The sequence below is a fragment of the Macaca thibetana genome, chromosome 9 (assembly GCF_024542745.1).
Source record: "Macaca thibetana thibetana isolate TM-01 chromosome 9, ASM2454274v1, whole genome shotgun sequence".
NCBI classification, from domain to species: Eukaryota; Metazoa; Chordata; class Mammalia; order Primates; family Cercopithecidae; genus Macaca; species Macaca thibetana.
The window spans coordinates 32,297,359-32,320,440 of NC_065586.1; the positions used below are offsets into that span (position 1 = coordinate 32,297,359).

A 23,082-nucleotide genomic window follows, 5' to 3' on the forward strand; every position below is an offset into this window, starting at 1 on the left:
ACAGACTGCATTAAGAAAATGTGGCACATATACACCATGGAATACTATGCAGCCATAAAAAAGGATGAGTTTGTGTCCTTTGTAGGGACATGGATGCAGCTAGAAACCATCATTCTCAGGAAACTATCACAAGAACAGAAAACCAAAACACTGCATGTTCTCACTCATAGGTGGGAATTGAACAATGAGAACACTTGGACACGGGACAGGGAACATCACACACCGGGGCCTGTTGTGGGGTCACGGGAGCGGGGAGGGATAGCATTAGCAGATATACCTAATGTAAATGATGAGTTAATTGGTGCAGCACACCAACATGGCGTATGTATACATCTGTAACAAACCTGCATGTTGTGCACATGTACCCTAGAACTTAAAGTATAACAAAAAAGAAAAAAAAAGGTATAAACGTTTTAAGATGCAACGAAAAACTTCTTCAGAAATTGTAAACTCTACATCTGACTCTGGTTTATGTGATCCCATCAAAGGAATAAAGGTAACCTGTTATTACATTTTGAGTTTTGAATATTTTTTTTCTTTTGCTACATGTTAATTTCTTTTTTTGGATTTACATTTTATTCAAAGGATAAATACAAAATTAAGAAAGAGTTCCAATTCAAAGCAAATATGCTTGATATTTCAAAACAATTCTACATACAAAGTACAATAGGAAAAAAACCAAAAGCCCCCATAAATTAGAGTGGCTAGACATTCAAGTCTAGCAGAAAGAAACTTGGAATTTAATGCAATGTTATTTCTCTTGCCTAGAAGCTAAAGCCTTAATCGTCTCAGATATCTTCCATCTCCTTATGGGCATTTCTTGAAGACAACAATGGAGCAAGCTTTTTAATGAACTTGCCATAGTAAAAAACGAATGATAGATGCCACACTGGAAAGAGGACAACAGTGTAACGTAAAAGGGAGCTACTGGCAGAAATAAAACTAGTGATACTGATAATATCTAGACCTTTGCAGATGTTTAGGTTACTGTACAATCTTAAATTATTGTTTATCAACTTTTGATCTCACAAATTAAGAATGTACTAGTCAAGAACCAAGTAGTTATACCCAGTTCACAATACTGTTTCCTTCACTTGCCCTTTAGATATAATGGATCTGGAATTCTCAATGAGTATTACATGGTTTGGGAATTCTGGCAATTTTCCTTCCATGACCTCCCTATACTTACCTCCATTTCAAAATGTACAAAGCTGAGTGACAGAGGCAAAAATTAATTCCTAAAGATCCAAAGGGTAAACAATACCTGTCAAATTTGGTATGTCTGGGCAGGATGTGGTGGCTCACGCCTGTAATACCAGCACTTTGGGAGGCCGAGGCAGGCAGATCACTTGAGGTCAGGAGTTCGAGACTAGCCTCGCCAACATGGGGAAACCCCGTCTCTATAAAAATACAAAAATTAGCTGGGCATGGTGGCATGCGCCTGCAGTCCCAGCCACTCCGGAGACTGAGGCAGAAGACTCGCGTGAACCCAGGAGGCGGAGGCTGCAGTGAGCCGAGACCGCACCACTGCATGCCAGCCTGGGCAACAGAGCAAAACTCTGTCTCAAAAAAAAAAAAAAAAAAAAAAAAAAAAAAAAAATGTAGCCTCTGGAAAAAATGACGCATGTTGGTGGGGCAGCCTTAGGCTCTGGTGCGGAAGAGAGAGGGAGAGGTGGAGGAGGGAGAGAGAGAGACCAAAGATTGGGATGAATTCTACAAGCAGGCAAAACAGCACATCTATCCATTCAGATCACCCTGGCATAACTGTCTCCTGAAAAACATAGCAAATGCTCTAACTACTAGGGATAGACTCTAGTTTGCTGTTCATAAAAGGGTTCTGTAAGGGAATCTTTGCTCTATAATTAACAGAGTGCCAGATATAACAGAAACTTTAGATTGTCTTGCTACTCACTGACCTTAAATATTATCCTTCTTTTGCAACTATCAAGTCACTTAAAAATTTTAATCATCACATACCCTATAAACTTCCTATAAACAACATGTTATTGCAAAATGTTTAAAAAGATGTGAGAAAATATCTGTAGAGTGTGGTATCAGAAAAAGCAGAGCCTTTTCTTTCCCAAATGATTGTTTCCCAAACTGGAAAGTTGAGTTAGAGACAGTTACATGTTAATTTCTTAATAACCATCTAGCATTATATCACCCATTTCAGTCAATGGCTGGAGTTAAGTGTACAAGTATGTACAAGTGTACAAGTATGTATACACCTGAATGACCCAAGAACTAGATAACATATACTTTGTAAAAAATGAGGGTACCACATAAAATAGTGAATATAAAATGTACTATTTTATGGTATTAGTTTTCTATTGCTGCATAGCAAGTTACCACAAATTTAGCAGCTTAAGCAATTTATATTATCTCATAGTTTCAGTGGGTTAGGCATCTGAGCATGGCTTAGCTGTGTCCTATGCTGTAATCAACTTATTCTCACCAGGCTATTATCAAAGTGTTGGCTGGGCTCCATTCCATTATATATCTTGGGAATCCTCTTCCAAGCTCAAGTGGATATGATAAACTTCAGTTCCTTGCAGTTGTAGGGCTGAGGCACTTAGCTTCTAGGGACAGTCTGCAGTTTCCTGCCACATGGTCTTTTCCACAGATTGTTCATATCATAGCACCTTTCCTCCTCCCCTTCCTCCTCTTCCTTGTCTTCCTCCTCCTCCTTCTTTCTTCTTCTACAGTGTCTCACTCTGTCACCCAGGTTGGAGTGCAGTGGCATGACCCTAACTCACTGCAGCCTGAACTCCTGGGCTCAAGCCATCCTCCCATTTCACCCTTCCAGGTATCTAGGACTATAGGCATGCACCATCACACCCTGCTAAGTTTTATGTTTTTTAGGTTTTGTTTTTTAACACCAAGCTCTTGCTATGTTGCCCAGGCTAGTCTTGGATTCTTGGCCTCAAATGATCCTCCTGCCTCAACCTCTGAAATTTTTGGGATTATAGGCATAAGCCACCATGCCTGGCTAGCTCACTTCTTCTTTTGGGTGAATGAACAGTCTCTCTTGTCTGCTAAGACAGAGTTCTAATATAATGTAACTTGATCATGGGAGTGACATCCTCTCACTCTTGCTATATAATGAACCTAATAAAGGGAGTGGAATCCTATCACTTTGCCATATTCTATTGGACAGAAGCAAGTCACAGGTCCCACCCACACTCAGAGGGGCTGGATTATTATATATGGCATGACCCTAGGGGTGAAGGTTATGGGATTATCTTAGATTTTTACCTGCCATATTATTTTATTTAAAAAAATTTATTTTTATTTCTGTGGGTATATATATAAGTGTATATATTTATGGGATACGTGAGATTTTGATACAGGCATACAATGCATAATAATCACATCAGGGTAAATGGGTATCCATCTCCTCAAGCAGTTTTCATTTCTTTGTGTTATAGATAATCCAATTATACTTTCTTAGTTGTTTTTATTATTTATTTATTTTTAAATTTATTTTTCCATAAGTTATGGGGGTACAGGTGGTATTTGGTTACATGAGTAAGTTCTTTAGTTGTGATTTGTGAGATTTTGGTGCACCCATCACCCAAGCAGTATATACTGTACCATATTTGTAGTCTTTTATCCCTCACGCCCCATCCCACTCTTGCCCTCAAGTCCCCAAAGTCTACTGTATCATTCTTATGTCTTTGCATCCTCACAGCTTAGCTCCCACATATCAGTGATGTTATGAGTAAATATTCGGTGCTGCCAAAGAAACAGCACTGGAACATAAATTTAATTTTCTCAGCAAGACAATTTTACTTCTATAGAAGGGTGTGACTTGCGGATGGAGCAATGGTGGGAGCACACTTGAACAAGGGAGGGGAAAGGGTTCTTATTCCTGATGGAGGTAGCCCCTACTGCTGTGTCGTTCCCCTATTGGCTAGGGTTGGACTGCACAGTCTGAGCTAATTCCGATTGGCTATTTTAAAGAAAGCAGGGGTATGAGCTGGAGTTGAGTGAGTAGTTTGGCAGGAAGGGCAATTACAGAACAGATAATTCAGGTCAGAGCAGGTGACCAGAGTGACTCAGGACGGAGCAGGTAACCAGGGGTGACTCAAGATGTATCAGGTGACCAGGGAAACATATGTGAACTACTGATTAGAACTGGTGGAAAAGGTTGTTTACTGAAACTAGGGGCAAGGAGAATGAAGAAGTTAAACTTTAAAATGGAGGACAAAGAACTGGGGATCTGAACATCCTGATACACTGGTTCTTTGGAGAGGATCTCAGAAATCATTGTACTTAACAATTTACCTTTGAAGAGTAATTTATTATATCCTACAGTGAGAGCATCCGATGTTCGGTTTTCCATTCCTGTGTTACATCCACTTAGAATAATAGTCTTCAATCTCATCCAGGTCACTGCAAATGCTATTAATTCATTCCTTTTTATGGCTGAGTAGTATTCCATCATATAAATATACCACAGTTTCTTTATCCGATTGTTGATTGATGAGCATTTGGGTTGGTTCCATGATTTTGCAATTGTGAATTGTGCTGCTATAAACATGTGTGTGCAAGTATCTTTTCTGAATAATGACTTCATTTTCTCTGGGTAGATACCCAGTAGTGGGATTGCTGGATCAAATGGTAGTTCTACTGTTAGTTCTTTAAGGAATCTCCACACTGTTTTCCATAGTGGCTGTACTAGTTTGCATTCCCACCAGCAGTGTAGAAGTGTTCCCTGATCACCGCATCCACACCAACATCTGCTGTTTGATTTCTTGATTATGGGCATTCTTGCGGGAGCAAGGTGGTATGGCATTGTGGTTTTGATTTGCATTTCCCTGATCACTTGTGATGTTGAGCATTTTTTCATATGTTTGTTAGCCATTTGTATATCTTCTTTTGAGAACTGTCTATTCATGTCCTTAGCCCACTTTTTGATGGGATACCTTGTTTTTTTCTTATTGATTTGTTTGAGTTCACTGTAGATTTTAGGTGTTAGTCCTTTGTCAGATGTATAGATTATGAAGATTTTCTTCCACTCTGTGGGTTGTCTGTTTACTCTGCTGACTGTTCCTTTTGCCCTGCAAAAGCTTTTTAGTTTAATTACGTCCCAAATATTTATTTTCGTTTTTATTGCATTTGCTTTTGGGTTCTTGGTCATGAAATCCTTGCCTAAGAAAATGTCTAGAAGGGGTTTTCCAATGTTATCTTCTAGAATTTTTATAGTTTTAGGTCTTAGGTTTAAGTCCTTAATCCACCTTGCGATGATTTATGTATAAGGTGAGAGATGAGGATTCTGTTTCATTCTCCTACATGTAGTTAGCCAATTTTTCCAGCACCATTTGTTGAATAGGGTGTACTTTCCCTACTTTATGTTTTTGTTTGCTTCATCGAAGATCAGTTGGTTGTTAAGTATTTGGCTTTATTTCTGGGCTCTCTTTTCTGTTCCATTGGTCTAAGTGCCTGTTTTTATACCAGTACCATGCTGTTTTGGTGACTATGGCCTTATAGTGTAGTTTGAAATCAGGTAGTGTGATGCCTTCAGATTTCTTCTTTTTGCTTAGTCTTACTTTGGCTATGGGGGCTCTTTTTTGGTTCCATATGAATTTTAGGATTTTATTTTCTAGTTCTGGGAAGAATGATGGTGGTTTTTTGATGGGGATTGCATTGAATTTGTAGATTGCTTTTGGCAGTATGGTCATTTTCACAATATTGATTCTACCCATCCATGAGTATGGGATGTGCTTCCATATGTTTGTGTTACCTATGATTTATTTCAGCAGTGTTTTGTAGTTTTCCTTGTAGGTATCTTTCAACTCCTTGGCTAGGTCTATTCCTAAGTTTTTTTTTTTTTTTTTTTTTTTTTTTCCAGTTATTGTAAAAAGAGTTGAGTACAAGAGTTCCACTTGGTTGCTGTTAGTGTATAGAAGAGTTACTGATTTGTGGACATTAATCTTGTATCCGGAAACTTTGCTGAATTCTTTTATCAGTTCTAGGAGCTTTCTGGAGGTGTCTTTAGAGTTTTCAAGGTAAATGATTGTCAGCAAACAGTGACAGTTTGACTTCCTCTTTAACGATTTGGGTGCCTTTTATTTCTTTCTCTTGTCTGATCGCTCTTGCTAGGACTTTCAGTACTACGTTGAGGAGGTGTGGTGAGAATAGGCATCTTTGTCTTGTTCCAGTTCTCAGAGGAAATGCTTTCAACTTTTCCCCATTCAGTATTATGTTGGCATTAGGTTGTCACAGATGGCTTTTATTACATTAAGTTATATCTCTTGTATGCTGTTTTGCTGCGAGTTTTAAGGGATGCTGGATTTTGTTGAATGCTTTTTCTGCATCTACCGAGATGATCATGTGATTTTTGTTTTTAATTCTGTTTATGTGGTGTATCACATTTATCGACTTGGGTATGTTAAACCATCCCTGCATCCCTGATATGAAACCCAGTTGATCATGGTGGATTATCTTTTTGATATATTGTTGGATTCAGTTAGCTAGTATTTTGTTAAGGATTTTAGCATCTATGTTCATCAAGGATATTGGTCTGTAGTTTTCTTTTTTAATTATGTCTTTACCTAGTTTTGGTATGAGGGTGATACTGGCTTCATCTAATGAATTAGGGAGGGCTCCTTCTTTATCTTATGGAATAGTGTCAAAAGGTACCAATTCTTCTTTGAATGTCTGGTAGAATTCTGCTGTTAATCCATCTGGTCCTGGCCTTTTTTGCTGTTGGTGGTTTTAAAATTACCATTTCAACCTCACTGCTTGTTATTGGTCTGTTCAGAGTATGTAATTATTCCTGATTTAAGCTAGGAGGGTTGTATTTTTCCAGGAATTTATCCACCTCTTCTAGGTTTTCTAGTTTATGTGTATAAAAGTGTTCATAGTAGCCTTGAATTACCTTTTGTATTTCAGTAGTGTCAGTTGTAATATCTCCTGTTTTGTTTCTTAGTGAGATTTTTTTGGATTTTCTCTCTTCTTTTCTCGGTTAATCTTGCTAATAGTCTATCAGTTTTATTTATCTTTTCAAAGAACCAGCTTTTTGTTTCATTTATCTTTTGTATTGTTTTTCTTTCAATTTCATTTAGTTCTGCTCTGATCTTGGTTGTTTCCTTTCTTCTGCTGGGTTTGGGTTTGGTTTGTTCTTGTTTCTCTAGTACCTTGAGGTGTGACCTTAGAGTGTCAGTTTGTGCTTTTTCAGTGTTTTTGATGTAGACTTTTAGGGCTATGAACTTTCCTCTTGGCACTGCCTTTGCTGTATCCCACAGGTTTTGGTAGGTTGTGTCATTATTGTCATTCAGTTCGAAGAATTTTTAAATTTCCATCTTGATTTTGTTTTTGACCCAAAGCTTATTCAGGAGCAGGTTATTTAATTTCCATGTATTCACATGGTTTTGAAGGTTCCTTTTGGAGCTGATATCCAATTTTGTTCCACTGTGATCTGAGTGCTTGATATACTGTCAGTTTTCTTAAATTTTCATAAAAAAATGATAGGCACATTTTATGGCCTATCATATGGTCTATCTGCAGAAAGTTCCATGTGCTGTTGAATAGAATGTGTATTCTGTGGTTGTTGGATGAAATGTTCTGTATACATCTGTTAAGTCCATTTGTTCTAAGGTATAGTTTAAATCCATTGTTTCTTTGTTGACTTTCTGTCTTGATGGCCTGTCTTGTGCTGTCAGTGAAGTATTGAAGTCTCCCACTATTATTGTGTTGCTGTCTATCTCGTTTCTTAGGTCTATTAGTAATTGTTTTATAAATTTGGGACCTCCAGTGTTAGGTGCATATGTACTTAGGATTGTGATATTTTCCTGTTGGACAAGGCCTTTTACTATTACAAAATGTCCTTCTTTGTCTCTTTTGGCTGCTGTTGCTTTAAAGGTTATTTGTGGCCAGGCGCGGTGGCTCACGCCTGTAATCCCAGCACTTTGGGAGGCCGAGATGGGCGGATCACGAGGTCAGGAGATCGAGACCATCCTGGTTAACACGGTGAAACCCTGTCTCTACCAAAAATACAAAAAATTAGCCGGGCGTGGTGGTGGGCACCTGTAGTCCCAGCTACTTGGGAGGCTGAGGCAGGAGAATGGCGTGAACCCGGGAGGTGGAGCTTGCAGTGAGCTGAGATTGTGCCACTGCACTCCAGCCTGGGCGAGACTCCGTCTCAAAAAAAAAAAGTTTATTTGTTTGATGTAAGAATAGCTAACCCTGCTCGCTTTTGGTGTCCATTTGCATGAAATGCCTTTTTCCGCCTCTTTACTTTAAGTTTATGTGAGTCCTTATGTGTTAGTGAGTCTCCTGAAGGCATCAGATAGTTGGTTAATGAGTTCTTATCCATTCTGCAGTTCTGTGTGTTTTAAGTGGAGCATTTAGTCCAATGTTAGTCATGAAATATGAGGTACCGTTGCGTTCATTGTGCTCTTTGTTGCCTGCGTACTCTGGGTTTTTGTTTGTTTGTTTTTTGCTTTTACTTTTTAATTTGTATTTTTGTTTTATAGATCCTGTGTGATTTATGCTTTAAAGAGGTTCTGTTTTGATGTGTTTCCAGGATTGTTTTAAGATTCAGAGCTCCTTTTAGCAGTTCTTGTAGTGGTGGCTTGGTAATGGCGAATTCTCTTACCATTTGTCTGAAAAAGACTGTATCTCTCCTTCATATATAATGCTTAGTTTCACTAGATACAAAATTCTTGGCGGATGATTGTTTTGTTTAAGGAGGCTGAAGATCGGGCCCCAATCCCTTCTAGCTTGTAGGGTTTCTGCTGAGAAATCGGCTGTTAATTTGATAGGTTTTCCTTTATAGGTTACTTGGCACTTCTATCTCACAGTTCTTAAGATTCTTTCCTTCATTTTAACTTTGGATAACCTGATGACAATGTGCCTAGGTGAAGATCTTTTTGTGATGAATTTCCCAGGTGTTCCTTATGCTTCTTGTATTTAGATGTCTAGATCTTTAGCAAGTCTGGGGAAGTTTTCCTTGATGATTCCTCCAAATATTTTTTCCAAGATTTTAGAATTCTCTTCTTCCTCAGGAAAATCGTTTATTCTGAGGTTTGGTCATTTAACATAATCTCAGATTTCTTGGAGTCTTTGTTTATATTTTTTTATTCTTTTTTCTTGTCTTTGTTGAATTAGGTTAATTTGAAGACCGTAGCTTTGAGCTCTGAATTTCTTTCTTCTACTTGTTCAATTATATTGCTGAGACCTTTCAGAGCATTTCACATTTCTTTTTTTTTTTTTTGAGACCGAGTCTCGCTCTGTCACCCAGCCTGGAGTGCAATGGCGCGATCTCGGCTCACTGCAAGCTCCGCCTCCCGGGTTCACGCCATTCTCCTGCCTCAGCCTCCCGAGTAGCTGGGACTACAGGCACCCACCACCTCGCCCGGCTAGTTTTTCATATTTTTTAGTAGAGGCGGGGTTTCACCATGTTAGCCAGGATGATTTCGATCTCCTGACCTCGTGATCCGCCTGTCTCGGCCTCCCAAAGTGCTGGGATTACAGGCTTGAGCCACCGCGCCCGGCCCATTTCACATTTCTAAAAGTGTGTCCAGAGTTTCCTGAATTGTTGATTGTTTTTTTTCTTTAAGCTTTCTATTTTCTTGCATATTTCTCCCTTAACTTGTTGTGTCATTTTTTGTATTTCCTTGCATTGAGCTTCACCTTTCTCTGGTGCCTCCCTTAGTAACTAACCTCCGGAATTCTTTTTCAGGTAAAGCTGGGATTTCTTCTTGGTTTGGGTCCATAGCTGATGAAGTAGTATGATTTTTGTGGGGAATGTTAGAGAGTCTTGTTTTGTTATATTTCCAGGGTTGGTTTTCTGGTTCCTTCTCATTTGGATAGGCTCTGTCTTAGGGAAGGTCTAGGGCTGAAGGCTGTTGTTCAAATTCTTTTGTCCCATGGAGTGTTCCCTTGATGTAGTACTCTCCCCCTTTTCCTATGGATGTGGCTTCCTGTGAGCCATACTGCAGTGATTGTTGTCTCTCTTCTGGGTCTAGCTACCCAGTGAGTCTACCTGGCTCTGGGTTGGTACTTGGGGTTGTCTGCACAGAGTCCTGTGATATGGTGGTTTAATGCTCTATTTTTGTGCTGGTTGGCCTCCTGCTGGGAGGTGGCACTTTCCAGAGAGCATCAGCTGTGGTAGTATGGAGAGGAAGGGGTGGTGGGCACGGCCCTAGAACTCCCAAGATTATGTGCCCTTTGTCTTCCCCTACCAGGGTGGGTAGGGAAGGACCATAAGGTGGGGGCAGGGCTAGGTGTAGCTGAGGTCAGACTCCTTGGGTGGGTCTTGCTGTGGCTGCTGTGGGGAATGGGGGTGAGATTCCCAGGTCACTGGAGTTGTGTACCTAGGAGGATATGGCTGCCTCTGCTGAATCAGGTTGTCAGAGATGTCGGGCCAAGCGGGCAGTCACAGGGCTCACTCAGCTCCCACCCAAAATGAAGGGCCGGTCTCACTCCCACCCTCCTCCGCAATAGCCCCAGTCTGTTTCCAGATGGTGGGTGAGTCGGGCTTGAAAACTTGCCCCAAGCTATCTGCCTCACAGCTGCGAAAGATAAGTGCTTGATTCTTCCCCAACCTATGGAGTCTGCACACTGGATTTTGCCCTCCCCTGAGTTCGGGCTAGGAGGTTTCTTGCCCTGTTCAAATTCTTACAAAGTTCAGCTAGAGATTTCCTTCTCCCTGTGGAGTTTTACCCCCTGCTTCTCTGTCTGTCCTCCCAGTGGATCCCTGTGGTTCCAGGCAGGAATGGCCTGCTTTGGGACCCAGTGAGCTCCCAGGGCTTTTCTGCTGCTTCCTCTACTCTTATATTTCACTTGGCTCTCTAAATGGACTCAGCTCCAAGTAAGGTTGGAAACTTTTCTGGCAAGCAGAACTTCTGTTTCTCCAGTGGAGAGTGTGTGTTCAGGAGAGGAGGGTCTCTCTTTCCCACTTCCGCGCGGGGCACTCACAGTGTTTGGGGTGTCTCTCAGGTCCTGCAGGAGCTGTCTGCTTCCTTCAGAGGGTCTGTGGGTCCTTTTTAAGTTATTTTTAAGTGTACAATAAATGATCATTGACTGTAGTTGCCCTGTTGTGCTATCAAATACTAGATCTTACTCATTCTATCTAATTATATTTTTGTACTTATTAACCATTGCCACTGCACTCCACCCCCTACTACTATTTGCAGCCTCTGGTAACCGTCATTCTGCGCTCTATCTCCATGAGTTTAATTGTTTTGATTTTTAGCTCCCACGAATAAGTGAGAACATGTGAAGTTTGTCTTTCTGTGCCTGGCTTATTTCACTTAACGCAGCGACTTCTGGTTGCAAATGACAGGATCTCATTCTTTTTTTCTGGCTGAATAGTACTCCATTATGTATATGTACTACATTTTCTTTATTCATTTGTCTGTTGATGGACACTTACATTGCTTCTAAATCTTAGTTCTTTTGAATTATGGTGCAATAAACGTGGGAGTACAGATATCTTTTTAATATACTGATTTCCTTCTTTTGTATATACCTAACAATAAGATTACTGGATTATATGTTAGTTCTATTTTTAACTTTTTTTTTTTTTTTGAGACGGAGTCTCGCTGTGTTGCCAGGTTGGAGTGCAATGGTACGATCTCGGCTCACTGCAACCTCCGCCTCTCAGTTTCAAGTGATTCTCCTGACTCAGCTTCCCGAGTAGCTGGGACTACAGGCAGGCACCACCACACCCAGCTAATTTTTGTATTTTTTAGTAGAGACGGGGTTTCACCATGTTGACCAGGATGGTCTCGATCTCTTGACCTTGTGATCTGCCTGCCTTGGCTTCCCAAAGTGCTGGGATTACAGGCGTGAGTCACCACATTTGGCCTATTTTTAACTTTTTAAGGAGAGGACATATTCTGTAAGGAAGTCATAAGGCCAGTCCATATTCAGAGGTAAGAGTGGCATGCATGTATAGGGTGGGAGAAAATTGTTGGAAATAATCCAACACAATATTCAATTTTTGTAGGCGTTCTAATGACATAAACTAATGCACATTTTCTATCGCTAGGTATACCAGGTAGCTTTTCCTAAATAACAAATTATTCCAAAACATAGTAACTTAAAACAGTAGAATCATTATTTCTTATAGTTGCTGGGCAGCTCAGCTTAGTTTGGATGTGCAAGATAAGTTTTATTCCTATGTCTGACATCTGGGACATCTGGGACAAGTGGGAGTTCTTTCTAGTCTCTTATCCTCCAGGATGCTAGCTCTGGGTAGTTTAAAGAAGGATCCCTAGTAGCAAGAGATCAAAACAAAGCAGAAAGATCTCTGGAGGCCTAAGCTCACATCACTCATCGTGCCATTTGTGTTGTATCCTCTTGGCTCAAACAAGAATTAGGCCAGCTGAGTTTCAAGAAGTGAGGAAATAGATTGTATCTTTTTATGGGAGCTACTGTGAAGAATTTATGGCCATTTGTAGTCTACCACAGTGGGGTATATATTTTCTCTCTCCCTGTGTATAAAATTCAATTAAAAGTCTAAATTTGTTTCATTATTTTAATTTTCTATCATCTTTATTAGTTACAGTATTGACTAGGCTGCTATAGAAAGAGACCCCATATAATTCAATGGCTTAAACAAGGTAGAATATCATTTTTATTTCATGCAAAGTTTGAGTTGATGGTTCCAGCAAGTATAGTAGTTTGATATTGTCTGGTACCTAGACTCCTTACTTCTTGCTCTTGTTTCTCATTGAAATGTATAAATTTTATTATATCTCAAATTTTTTATCTATATCAAGGAAGTTTTCTTATTTCTTTCATCATCATTTAACTTTCTTCTTCCTTTTATCCCGCTGAAACTCGTATTTGAATATTATGATTTCTAGATTGATTGTTTTAAGTCTTCTATCTTTTTCATCATGGCTTCTATGTGTATGTTTGTTCTGTGGTATGAGATATGTCTTCCATTTAATTTACAAGGTTTCTAAACTTATTCTCAAAAGTAAGCAACCTTTTTCGTTTTCACTTCCTCTTGAACTTTTCAGTTAAAAAAAAGTTTGCTTTCTTTAAAAATCTCAGGCGATCCTAATTTAGGATTGCATCAGTCGGAGAACACTAATTGCATCAGTCAGAGAACACTATCAGGGTCTTAATGTTTTCTTTCTAATTATTTTCTGTTTATCCCTCTAGTTCTGCTTTAGTAGGGGCTATGTCTTTGGATTGTTCAACTTCCTCTCTGAAGTTACTTAGTCCCATCCCATGGTTTATTGCATTTCTGTGCCTGTTTATGGACGTGTTTCCTCAGCAGTTCGTTGGTCATGTATTGAAATCTCTTGTGCAGTTGTTGTAAGGTTTACTTTTGTTCCCATTATCACATGCTTCTGTTTTATAGATGCTATGTTCTCTCAAATTTCAATGAGAATAAAATGTAGATTTAGGGATTTCTTTTGTTTCTTAAAATAACTTTGTTTTGGAAAAGGGACATTATTCTGTAAAGTTTTTTTTTCTATTTTTTGCTTGGCTTTCATGTTTATTCTGATGAGAAGCAATTATTAAAATCATCATTTTCTTTTGTATAATATGTCATTTTTCTTTGGCCACTTTTACTGTTTTTTTTTTTTTCGTCTTATTTGGTTTTCAGCAGTTTGGCTTTGTTTTGTGTGGGCATGATTTTCTTTGTAAATATCAACTTGGGCAGCACTGAACATGTTGAGTATGTTAATTTCACCAAGTTTGGGACATTTTCAATGTATTATTGTTTTAAAAATATTTTGTCTACCACTTCCTCTCTCTCTTTTCCTTATGGGATATAATTACATATTAGACATTTGATTTTATCCCACAGTTGCCTCAGTATCTGTTAGTTAAAAAAAACTTTGTTGTTTGTATTTAGATTGGGTATTTTGTATTGATATATTTTCAAGTGGTTTGACTTTTTCCACTGTCATCAGATCTAATCTGTTCTTATGCTCATACATTATATTTTTAAATTCAGATATCACGATTTTCAGGTCCAGAATTTCCATTTGACTATCTTTTTTTTTTTTTTTTTAAGAGACATGGTCTTATTTTTATTACCCAGGCTGGAGTACAGTGGCAGGATCATAGCTCACTGCAGCCTTGAGCTCCTGGGCTCATATGATCCTCCTGCCTCAGCTTCTCAAGGAGCTAGGATTATAGGTGTGTACCACCATGGACAGCTAATTCAAATGGTGTTTTATAGACATAGCATCTCGCTATGTAGCCCAGGCTGGTCTTGAATTCCTGGCCTCAAGCAATCCTCCCACCTCAGCCTCCTGAAATGCTGGGATTATAGGTGTGGCCCTGCATTTTTATAGTTTATATTTCTCTGCTAATATTTCCATATTTTTATTTATTATGAGCATATTTTCCTTTATACTGGACATTTTTATTATACTTCCTTTAAATATCCATATGTGAATTTTAAAATCTGGATTGTCTTGCTTGGGATCACTCTTTGCTCATTGTCATTTTTTAAATTTTTTTTATTTTTTATTTTTTTATTTTTTTATTATTATTATACTTTAAGTTCTAGGGTACAAGAGCATAACGTGCAGGTTTGTTACATATATATCCTTGTGCCCCATCAACTCTTCAGCACCCATCAACTCATCATTTACATCAGGTATAACTCCCAATGCAATCCTTCCACCCTCCGCCCTCCCCATGATAGGCCCCGGTGTATGATGTTCCCCTTCCCGAGTCCAAGTGATCTCATTGTTCAGTTCCCACCTATGAGTGAGAACATGCAGTGTTTGCTTTTCTGTTCTTGTCACGGTGTGCTGAGAATGATGGTTTCCAGCTGCATCCATGTCCCTACAAAGGACACAAAGTCATCCTTTTTTATGGCTGCATAGTATTCCATGGTGTATATGTGCCACATTTTCTTAATCCAGTCTGTCACTGATGGACATTTGGGTTGATTCCAAGTCTTTGCTATTGTGAATAGTGTCACAATAAATATATGTGTGCATGTGTCTTTATAACAGCATGATTTATAATCGTTTGGGTATATACCCAGTAATGGGATGGCTGGGTCATATGGTACTTCTAGTTCTAGATCCTTGAGGAATCGCCATACTGTTTTCCATAATGGTTGAACTAGTTTACAATTCCACCAACAGTGTAAAAGTGTTCCTATGTCTCCACATCCTCTCCAGCACCTGTTGTTTCCTGACTTTTTAATGATTGCCATTCTAACTGGTGTGAGATGGTGTCTCATTGTGGTTTTGATTTGCATTTCTCTGATGGCCAGTGATGATGAGCATTTTTTCATGTGTCTGTTGGCTGTATGAATGTCTTCTTTTGAGAAGTGTCTGTTCATATCCTTTGCCCACTTTGTGATGGGGTTGTTTGTTTTTTTCTTGTAAATTTGTTTGAGTTCTTTGTAGGTTCTGGATATTAGCCCTTTGTCAGATGAGTAGATTGCAAAAATTTTCTCCCATTCTGTAGGTTGCCTGTTCACTCTGATGGTAGTTTCTTCTGCTGTGCAGAAGCTCTTTAGTTTAATTAGATCCCATTTGTCAATTTTGGCTTTTGTTGCCATTGCTTTTGGTGTTTTAGACATGAAGTCCTTGCCCATGCCTATGTCCTGAATGGTATTACCTAGGTGTTCTTCTAGGGTTTTTATGGTATTAGGTCTAACATTTAAGTCTCTAATCCATCTTGAATTAATTTTCACATAAGGAGTAAGGAAAGGATCCAGTTTCAGCTTTCTACTTATGGCTAGCCAATTTTCCCAGCACCATTTATTAAATAGGGAATCCTATCCCCATTTCTTGTTTTTCTCAGGTTTGTCAAAGATCAGATGGCTGTAGATGTGTGGTATTATTTCTGAGGACTCTGTTCTGTTCCATTGATCTATATCTCTGTTTTGGTACCAGTACCACGCTGTTTTGGTTACTGTAGCCTTGTAGTATAGTTTGAAATCAGGTAGTGCGATGCCTCCAGCTTTGTTCTTTTGACTTAGGATTGTCTTGGCAATGCGGGCTCTTTTTTGGTTCCATATGAACTTTAAAGCAGTTTTTTCCAATTCTGTGAAGAAAGTCATTGGTAGCTTGATGGGGATGGCATTGAATCTATAAATTACCTTGGGCAGTATGGCCATTTTCACAATATTGATTCTTCCTATCCATGAGCATGGAATGTTCTTCCATTTGTTTGTGTCCTCTTTTATTTCACTGAGCAGTGGTTTGTAGTTCTCCTTGAAGAGGTCCTTTACATCCCTTGTAAGTTGGATTCCTAGGTATTTCATTCCCTTTGAAGCAATTGTGAATGGAAGTTCATTCATGATTTGGCTCTGTTTGTCTGTTACTGGTGTATAAGAATGCTTGTGATTTTTGCACATTAATTTTGTATCCTGAGACTTTGCTGAAGTTTCTTATCAGCTTAAGGAGATTTTGGGCTGAGACAATGGGGTTTTCTAACTATACAATCATGTCATCTACAAACAGGGACAATTTGACTTCTTCTTTTTCTAACTGAATGCCCTCTATTTCTTTCTCTTGTGTGATTGCCCTAGCCAGAACTTCCAACACTATGTTGAATAGGAGTGGTGAGAGAGGGCATTGCTGTCTTGTGCCAGTTTTCAAGGGGAATTTTTCCAGTTTTTGCCCATTCAGTATGATATTGGCTGTGGGCTTGTCATAAATAGCTCTTATTATTTTGAGATACGTTCCATCAATACCGAATTTATTGAGCGTTTTTAGCATGAAGGGCTGTTGAATTTTGTCAAAGGCCTTTTCTGCATCTATTGAGATAGTCATGTGGTTTTTGTCTTTGGTTCTGTTTATGTGCTGGATTAGGTTTATTGAATTGTGTATGTTGAACCAGCCTTGCGTCCCAGGGATGAAGCCCACTTGATCATGGTGGATAAGCTTTTTGATATGCTGCTGGATCTGGTTTGCCAGTATTTTATTGAGGATTTTTGCATTGATGTTCATCAGGGATATTGGTCTAAAATTCTCTTTTTTTGTTGTGTCTCTGCCAGGCTTTGGTATCAGGATGCTGTTGGCCTCATAAAATGAGTTAGGGAGGATTCCCTCTTTTTCTATTGATTGGAATAGTTTCAGAAGGAATGGTACCAACTCCTCCTTGTACCTCTGGTAGAATTGAACTGTGAATCTATCTGGTCCTGGACTTTTTTTTGGTTGGTAGGCTATTAATTATTGCCTCAATATCAGAGCCTGCTATTGGTCTATTCAGGAATTCCGCTTCTTCCTGGTTTAGTCTTGGGAGAGTGTAAGTGTCCAGGAATTTATTCATTTCTTCTAGATTTTCTAGTTTATTTGCATAGAGGTGTTTATAGTATTCTCTGATGGTAGTTTGTATTTCTGTGGTGTTGGTGGTGATATCCCCTTTATCATTTTTTATTGCATCTATTTGATTCTTCTCTCTTTTCTTCTTTATTAATCTTGCCAGCGGTCTATTAATTTTGTTGATCTTTTCAAAAAACCAACTCCTGGATTCATTGATTTTTTGGAGGGTTTTTTGTGTCTCTATCTCCTTCAGTTCTGCTCCGATCTTCGTTATTTCTTGCCTTCTGCTATCTTTTGAATGTGTTTGCTCTTGCTTCTCTAGTTCTTTTAATTGTTATGTTAGAGTGTCAGTTTTAGATCTTTCCAGCTTTCTCTTGTGGGCATTTAGTGCTATAAATTTCCCTCTACATACTGCTTTAAATGTGTCCCAGAGATTCTGGTATGTTGTATCTTTGTTCTCATTGGTTTCAAAGAACATCTTTATTTCTGCCTTCATTTCGTTATGTACCCAGTAGTCATTCAGGAGCAGGTTATTCAGTTTCCATGTAGTTGAGCGGTTTTTATTGAGTTTCTTAGTCCTGAGTTCTAGTTTGATTGCACTGTGGTCTGAGAGACAGTTTGTTACAATTTCTGTTCTTGTACATTTGCTGAGGAGTACTTTACTTCCAATTATGTGGTCAATTTTGGAATAAGTGTGATGTGGTGCTGAGTAGAATGTATATTCTGTTGATTTGGGGTGGAGAGTTCTGTAAATGTCTATTAGGTCTGCTTGCTGCAGAGATGATTTCAATTCCTGGATATCCTTGTTAACTTTCTGTCTCATTGTTCTGGCTAATTTTGACAGTGGGGTGTTGAAGTCTCCCATTATTATTGTATGGGAGTCTAAGTCTCTTTGTAAGTCTCTAAGGACTTGCTTTATGAATCTGGGTGCTCCTGAATTGGGTGCATATATATTTAGGATAGTTAGCTCTTCCTGTTGAATTGATCCCTTTACCATTATGTAATGGCCTTCTTTATCTCTTTTGATCTTTGATGGTTTAAAGTCTGTTTTATCAGAGACTAGTATTGCAACCCCTGCTTTTTTTTTTTCTCCATTTGCTTGGTAGATCTTCCTCCATCCCTTTATTTTGAGTCTATGTATGTCTCGGCATGTGAGATGGGTCTCCTGAATACAGCAAACTGATGTGTCTTGACTCTTTATCCAGTTTGCCAGTCTGTGTCTTTTATTTGGAGCATTTAGTCCATTTACCTTTAAGGTTAATATTGTTATGTGTGAACTTGCTCCTGCCATTATGATATTAACTGGTTATTTTGCTCATTAGTTGATGCAGTTTCTTCCTAGCCTCGATGGTCTTTACATTTTGGCATGTTTTTGCAATGGCTGGTACCGGTTGTTCCTTTCTATGTTAGTGCTTCCTTCAGGGTCTCTTGTAAGGCAGGCCTAGTGGTGACAAAATCTCTAAGCATTTGCTTATCTGTAAAGGATTTTATTTCTCCTTCACTTATGAAACTTAGTTTGGCTGGATATGAAATTCTGGGTTTAAAATTCTTTTCTTTAAGAATGTTGAATATTGGCCCCCACTCTCTTCTGGCTTGTAGAGTTTCTGCCGAGAGATCTGCTGTTAGTCTGACGGGCTTCCCTTTGTGGGTAACCCGACCTTTCTCTCTGGCTGCCCTTAAGATCTTTTCCTTCATTTCAACTTTGGTGAATCTGGCAATTATGTGTCTTGGTGTTGCTCTTCTCGAGGAGTATCTTGTGGCGTTCTCTGTATTTCCTGAATTTGAATGTTGGCCTGCCCTACTAGGTTGGGGAAGTTCTCCTGGATGATATCCTGAAGAGTGTTTTCCAACTTGGTTCCATTTTCCCCTTCACTGTCAGGCACCCCAATGAGATGTAGATTTGGTCTTTTTACATAATCCCATACTTTTTGCAGGCTTTGTTCATTTCTTTTTCTTCTTTTTTCTTTAGGTTTCTCTTCTCGCTTCATTTCATTAGTTTGATCCTCAATCGCTGATACTCTTTCTTCCAGGTGATCGAGTTAGTTACTGAAGCTTGTGCATTTGTCATGTATTTCTCGTGTCATGGTTTTCATCTCTGTCAATTTGTTTATGACCTTCTCTGCATTAATTATTCAGTTATCAATTCTTCCACTCTTTTTTGAAGATTTTTAGTTTCTTTGCGCTGGGTACGTAATTCCTCCTTTAGCTCTGAGAAGTTTGATGGACTGGAGCCTTCTTTTCTCATCTCGTCAAAGTCATTCTCTGTTCAGCTTTGATCTGTTGCTGGCGATGAGCTGCGTTCCTTTTGCAGGCGGCGATGCGCTCTTATTTTTTGAATTTCCAGCTTTTCTGCCCTGCTTTTTCCCCATCTTTGTGGTTTTATCTGCCTCTGGTCTTTGATGATGGTGATGTACTGATGGGGTTTTTGGTGTGGGTGTCCTTCCTGTTTGTTAGTTTTCCTTCTAACAGTCAGGACCCTCAGCTGTAGGTCTGTTGGAGATTGCTTGAGGTCCACTCCAGACCCTGTTTGCCTGGGTGTCAGCAGCAGAGGCTGCAGAAGATAGAATATTTCTGAACAGCGAGTGTACCTGTCTGATTCTTGCTTTGGAAGCTTCCTCTCAGTGGTGTACTCCACTGTGTGAGGTGTGGGGTGTCGGTCTGCCCCTAGTGGGGGATGTCTCCCAGTTAGGCTACTCAGGGGTCCCACTTGAGCAGGCATTCTGTCCGTTCTCAGATCTCAACCTCCATGTTGGGAGATCCACTGCTCTCTTCAAAGCTGTCAGACAGAGTCGTTTGTGTCTGCAGAAGTTTCAGCTGCTTTTTTTTGGTGGTGGTTGTTGTTGTTTAGCTGTGCCCTGTCCCCAGAGGTGGAGTCTACAGAGACAGGCAGGACTCCTTGAGCTGCTGTGAGCTCCACCCAGTTCGAGCTTCCCAGCTGCTTTGTTTATCTACTTAAGCCTCAGCAATGGTGGGCGCCCTCCCCCAGCCTCGCTGCTTCCTTGCCTGGGAGATGGCAGACTGCTGTGCTAGCAATGATTGAGGCTCCGTGGGCGTGGGACCCTCCCGGCCAGGTGTGGGATATAATCTCCTGGTGTGCCCGTTTGCTAAGATCCTTGGTAGAGCGCAGCATTGGGGTGGGAGTTACCCGATTTTCCAGGTGTTGTGTGTCTCAGTTCCCCTGGCTAGGAAAAGGGATTCCTTTCCCCCTTGCACTTCCCAGGTGAGGTGATGCCTCGCCCTGCTTCAGCTCTCGCTGGTCGGGCTGCAGCAGCTGACCAGCACCGACTATCCCGCACTCCCTAGTGAGATGAACCCAGTACCTCAGTTGAAAATGCAGAAATCACCTGTCTTCTGTGTCGCTCACACTGGGAGTTGGAGACTGGAGCTGCTCCTATTCGGCCATCTTGCTCCGCCCCCCTCATTGTCTTTTATCTTAAGAATTAGTTTCACTTTTCTGTTTCTTCAAATGTCAAGTATTTCTAAATTATATCCTGGCAATTATGAATATCATATTCTTGAAACCCTAGATTGTGTTATATTCTTCTGATGTTTTTTTTTCTTTAATATATAATTAATACTATTGGATTCAAAATGTAAATTATATATTTAGGTAGCAGCTCAAATTGTATTTTAGATTTTTTAGCTTTTGCTAGGCTGCTTAGTCTTCTTTATGCATATGTGGTTCAGGGGTCAGGTGGAGATTTGGGTAGAGTTTATACAAAGAATCTGGGGCTCCCTTTCTTATATTCTTTTCTGTGTATAATTTCCCTCTAACCTTTCCAGTGGCTTGAATTGTCCTGAACTCTGTCCTCTGGTGGTTTTAAAATCAGCTATTAGGCACCTTGAATGGCTCAGATAGGAATTGCTCTCAAACTAAAAACCACAAAAATGAGAATCTTACCTAGAGTTCTTCCCTTCCTCCAAGTGTCACCTTCCCTCAAGAATCTACTTACACTTGGCTGGGTGTGTGGTGGCTCATGCCTATAATCCCCATGCTTTGGAAGGCTGAGGCAGGAGGATGACTTGAGCCTATGAATTTGAGACTGCAGTGAGCTAGGAACCCACTGTTGCACTCTAGCCTGGGTAACAGAGCAAGACCCTGTCTCTAAAAAATAAAATAAAAAAAAATAAAATAAAATAAAACAAAACAGTTAACAAATCTGCCTACTCCTGATTGTTCTCCTATTGTTGATACTTGTATTTAGTCCAGAGTTTATGGTTGTTATGTGTGGCAGCATTTGTCCAGTGAGAACTCAGTCATATCAGAAGCAAAACTGGGAACTCTAAATATGGTCCTCAAAGTGTCTTTAATTTGATGGAGAATTCCTGGAACATCACGTGAAATAGAATTTGCTCATTTGCACAAAGCCAGAACAATGTTTATTTTTGTTAAGAGTAAAGGTTCTTCTTTTAGTAAAATTTGAAATTTTTCTTTTTAAATATTTCAGGCCTAGAGGAAAGGAGAAATGAAACGTTTAATTTATTGCAATCGTAATTTCCCCGATTCATGCTCAGTTTGCCTGTGAAAAATCAATAGGAAGCTTTAGCTTCAGGCATTATCCATCATTACACCTGAAAGGTGTGCAGTTCAATGTCTATGCTCAAATCTTATCTTGGCTATCTATGGGTTTTAGAAAAGTAATACCGGTAAAACTAAATTAATTAAAAATACCAAAGTAAATACGGTTTTCCCTCTTGTTACTTCCTAGAAAGTAGCACGTCTGGAAATTGAGAACAAAGTCCTTCAGGAGCAATTGAAACAGGCTTTACAGGTAAAGGATGTCATGTTTCTTTAACATTGTTAACAAGTAAAGAAAATATCCACAAAGAACTTTTCAAATGAATAATTTTTGCTTTGTAAGCTAAGAGGTCTACCTCCTGTTTGGCCAGGTTTAAACTATATTCATTTTATGCATTAGGGATATATTAATAAAATTTAATATTCATTCTTATCAAAAATAGTGAGATATAAAGAAAAACAAACTTTCTTAAGCTAATAACGGCAATCTATTCATCTGTCATGGTTGCAGTATAAAAAAAAGAAAAGGAAAAGAAAAAAGACAATGTATTTCAAGCTGATAAGCAATATACTTAAAGGTAAAATACTGCAGGCATTCCAATTAAACTTAGTTGAACCAAGATGTTAACTCTTATTACTCTTTTTAAAATTCTAGTTAAATAATACTATAAGAAATGAAAAAAACTATAAGCTTTTCATAAATGAATATATTTGTGTAATATAAAATTGTGTATTATAAGCATTTCATAAATGAATATACAAAAGTATATTTGTGTATTATAAAATTGTTTTGCCTCCCATCTTGGTAAAAATGTAAAGGACAGAAATATGTAGTATTTGTGGTTATATACTGAAATGAGCAACTTTTCTCATACTTCTATTATCAAAAAAGTATGAATTGATATATTCATCATTTTTTTGATAATAGAAGTATGAAAGATATTTGTTATGTCTTTTCTGGGAGACAGAAAAGACATAGCAAACTTGGAAAGATGTAGCCTTTTCACTCAATAAAAGCTTTTAAAAGTTTGTCCTAAAGAAGAAAAAAGTATACAGGTATACAGAGAGTTTGCACAAGTATGTACAATGTCATATGTTGTCATAGCAAAAATTTTGAATGATCTAAATGTCCATTGATAAGGAGTTTGCTAAGACAATTATGGTATATTATTAAACGTACTTCTGTTACCTATTCTGATTTAAATGTACATTTATTGTTATAGAAACATATCTATGACATTATTTAATGAAAAGAGCATAATATGTGAGTATGTATAGTATGACCCAATTTAGATAAACATTTAAAAAATTTGGCTGGGCATGGTGGTTCATGCCTGTAATCCCAGCACT

General features: G+C 38.9%; 1 protein-coding gene across 22 annotated transcripts in view; it reads left to right on the forward strand.

Moving 5' to 3' along the window:
- CCDC7 (coiled-coil domain containing 7) overlaps positions 1-23,082 on the forward strand; it is a 440,951-nt gene that overhangs the window by 104,024 nt on the left and 313,845 nt on the right. For all 22 annotated transcript variants that reach the window (XM_050804671.1, XM_050804673.1, XM_050804674.1 and 19 more), the window contains one exon: positions 21,923-21,985. In XM_050804671.1, coding sequence (XP_050660628.1) covers positions 21,923-21,985 — 63 coding nt within the window. The remainder of the gene's footprint in view (positions 1-21,922; positions 21,986-23,082) is intronic.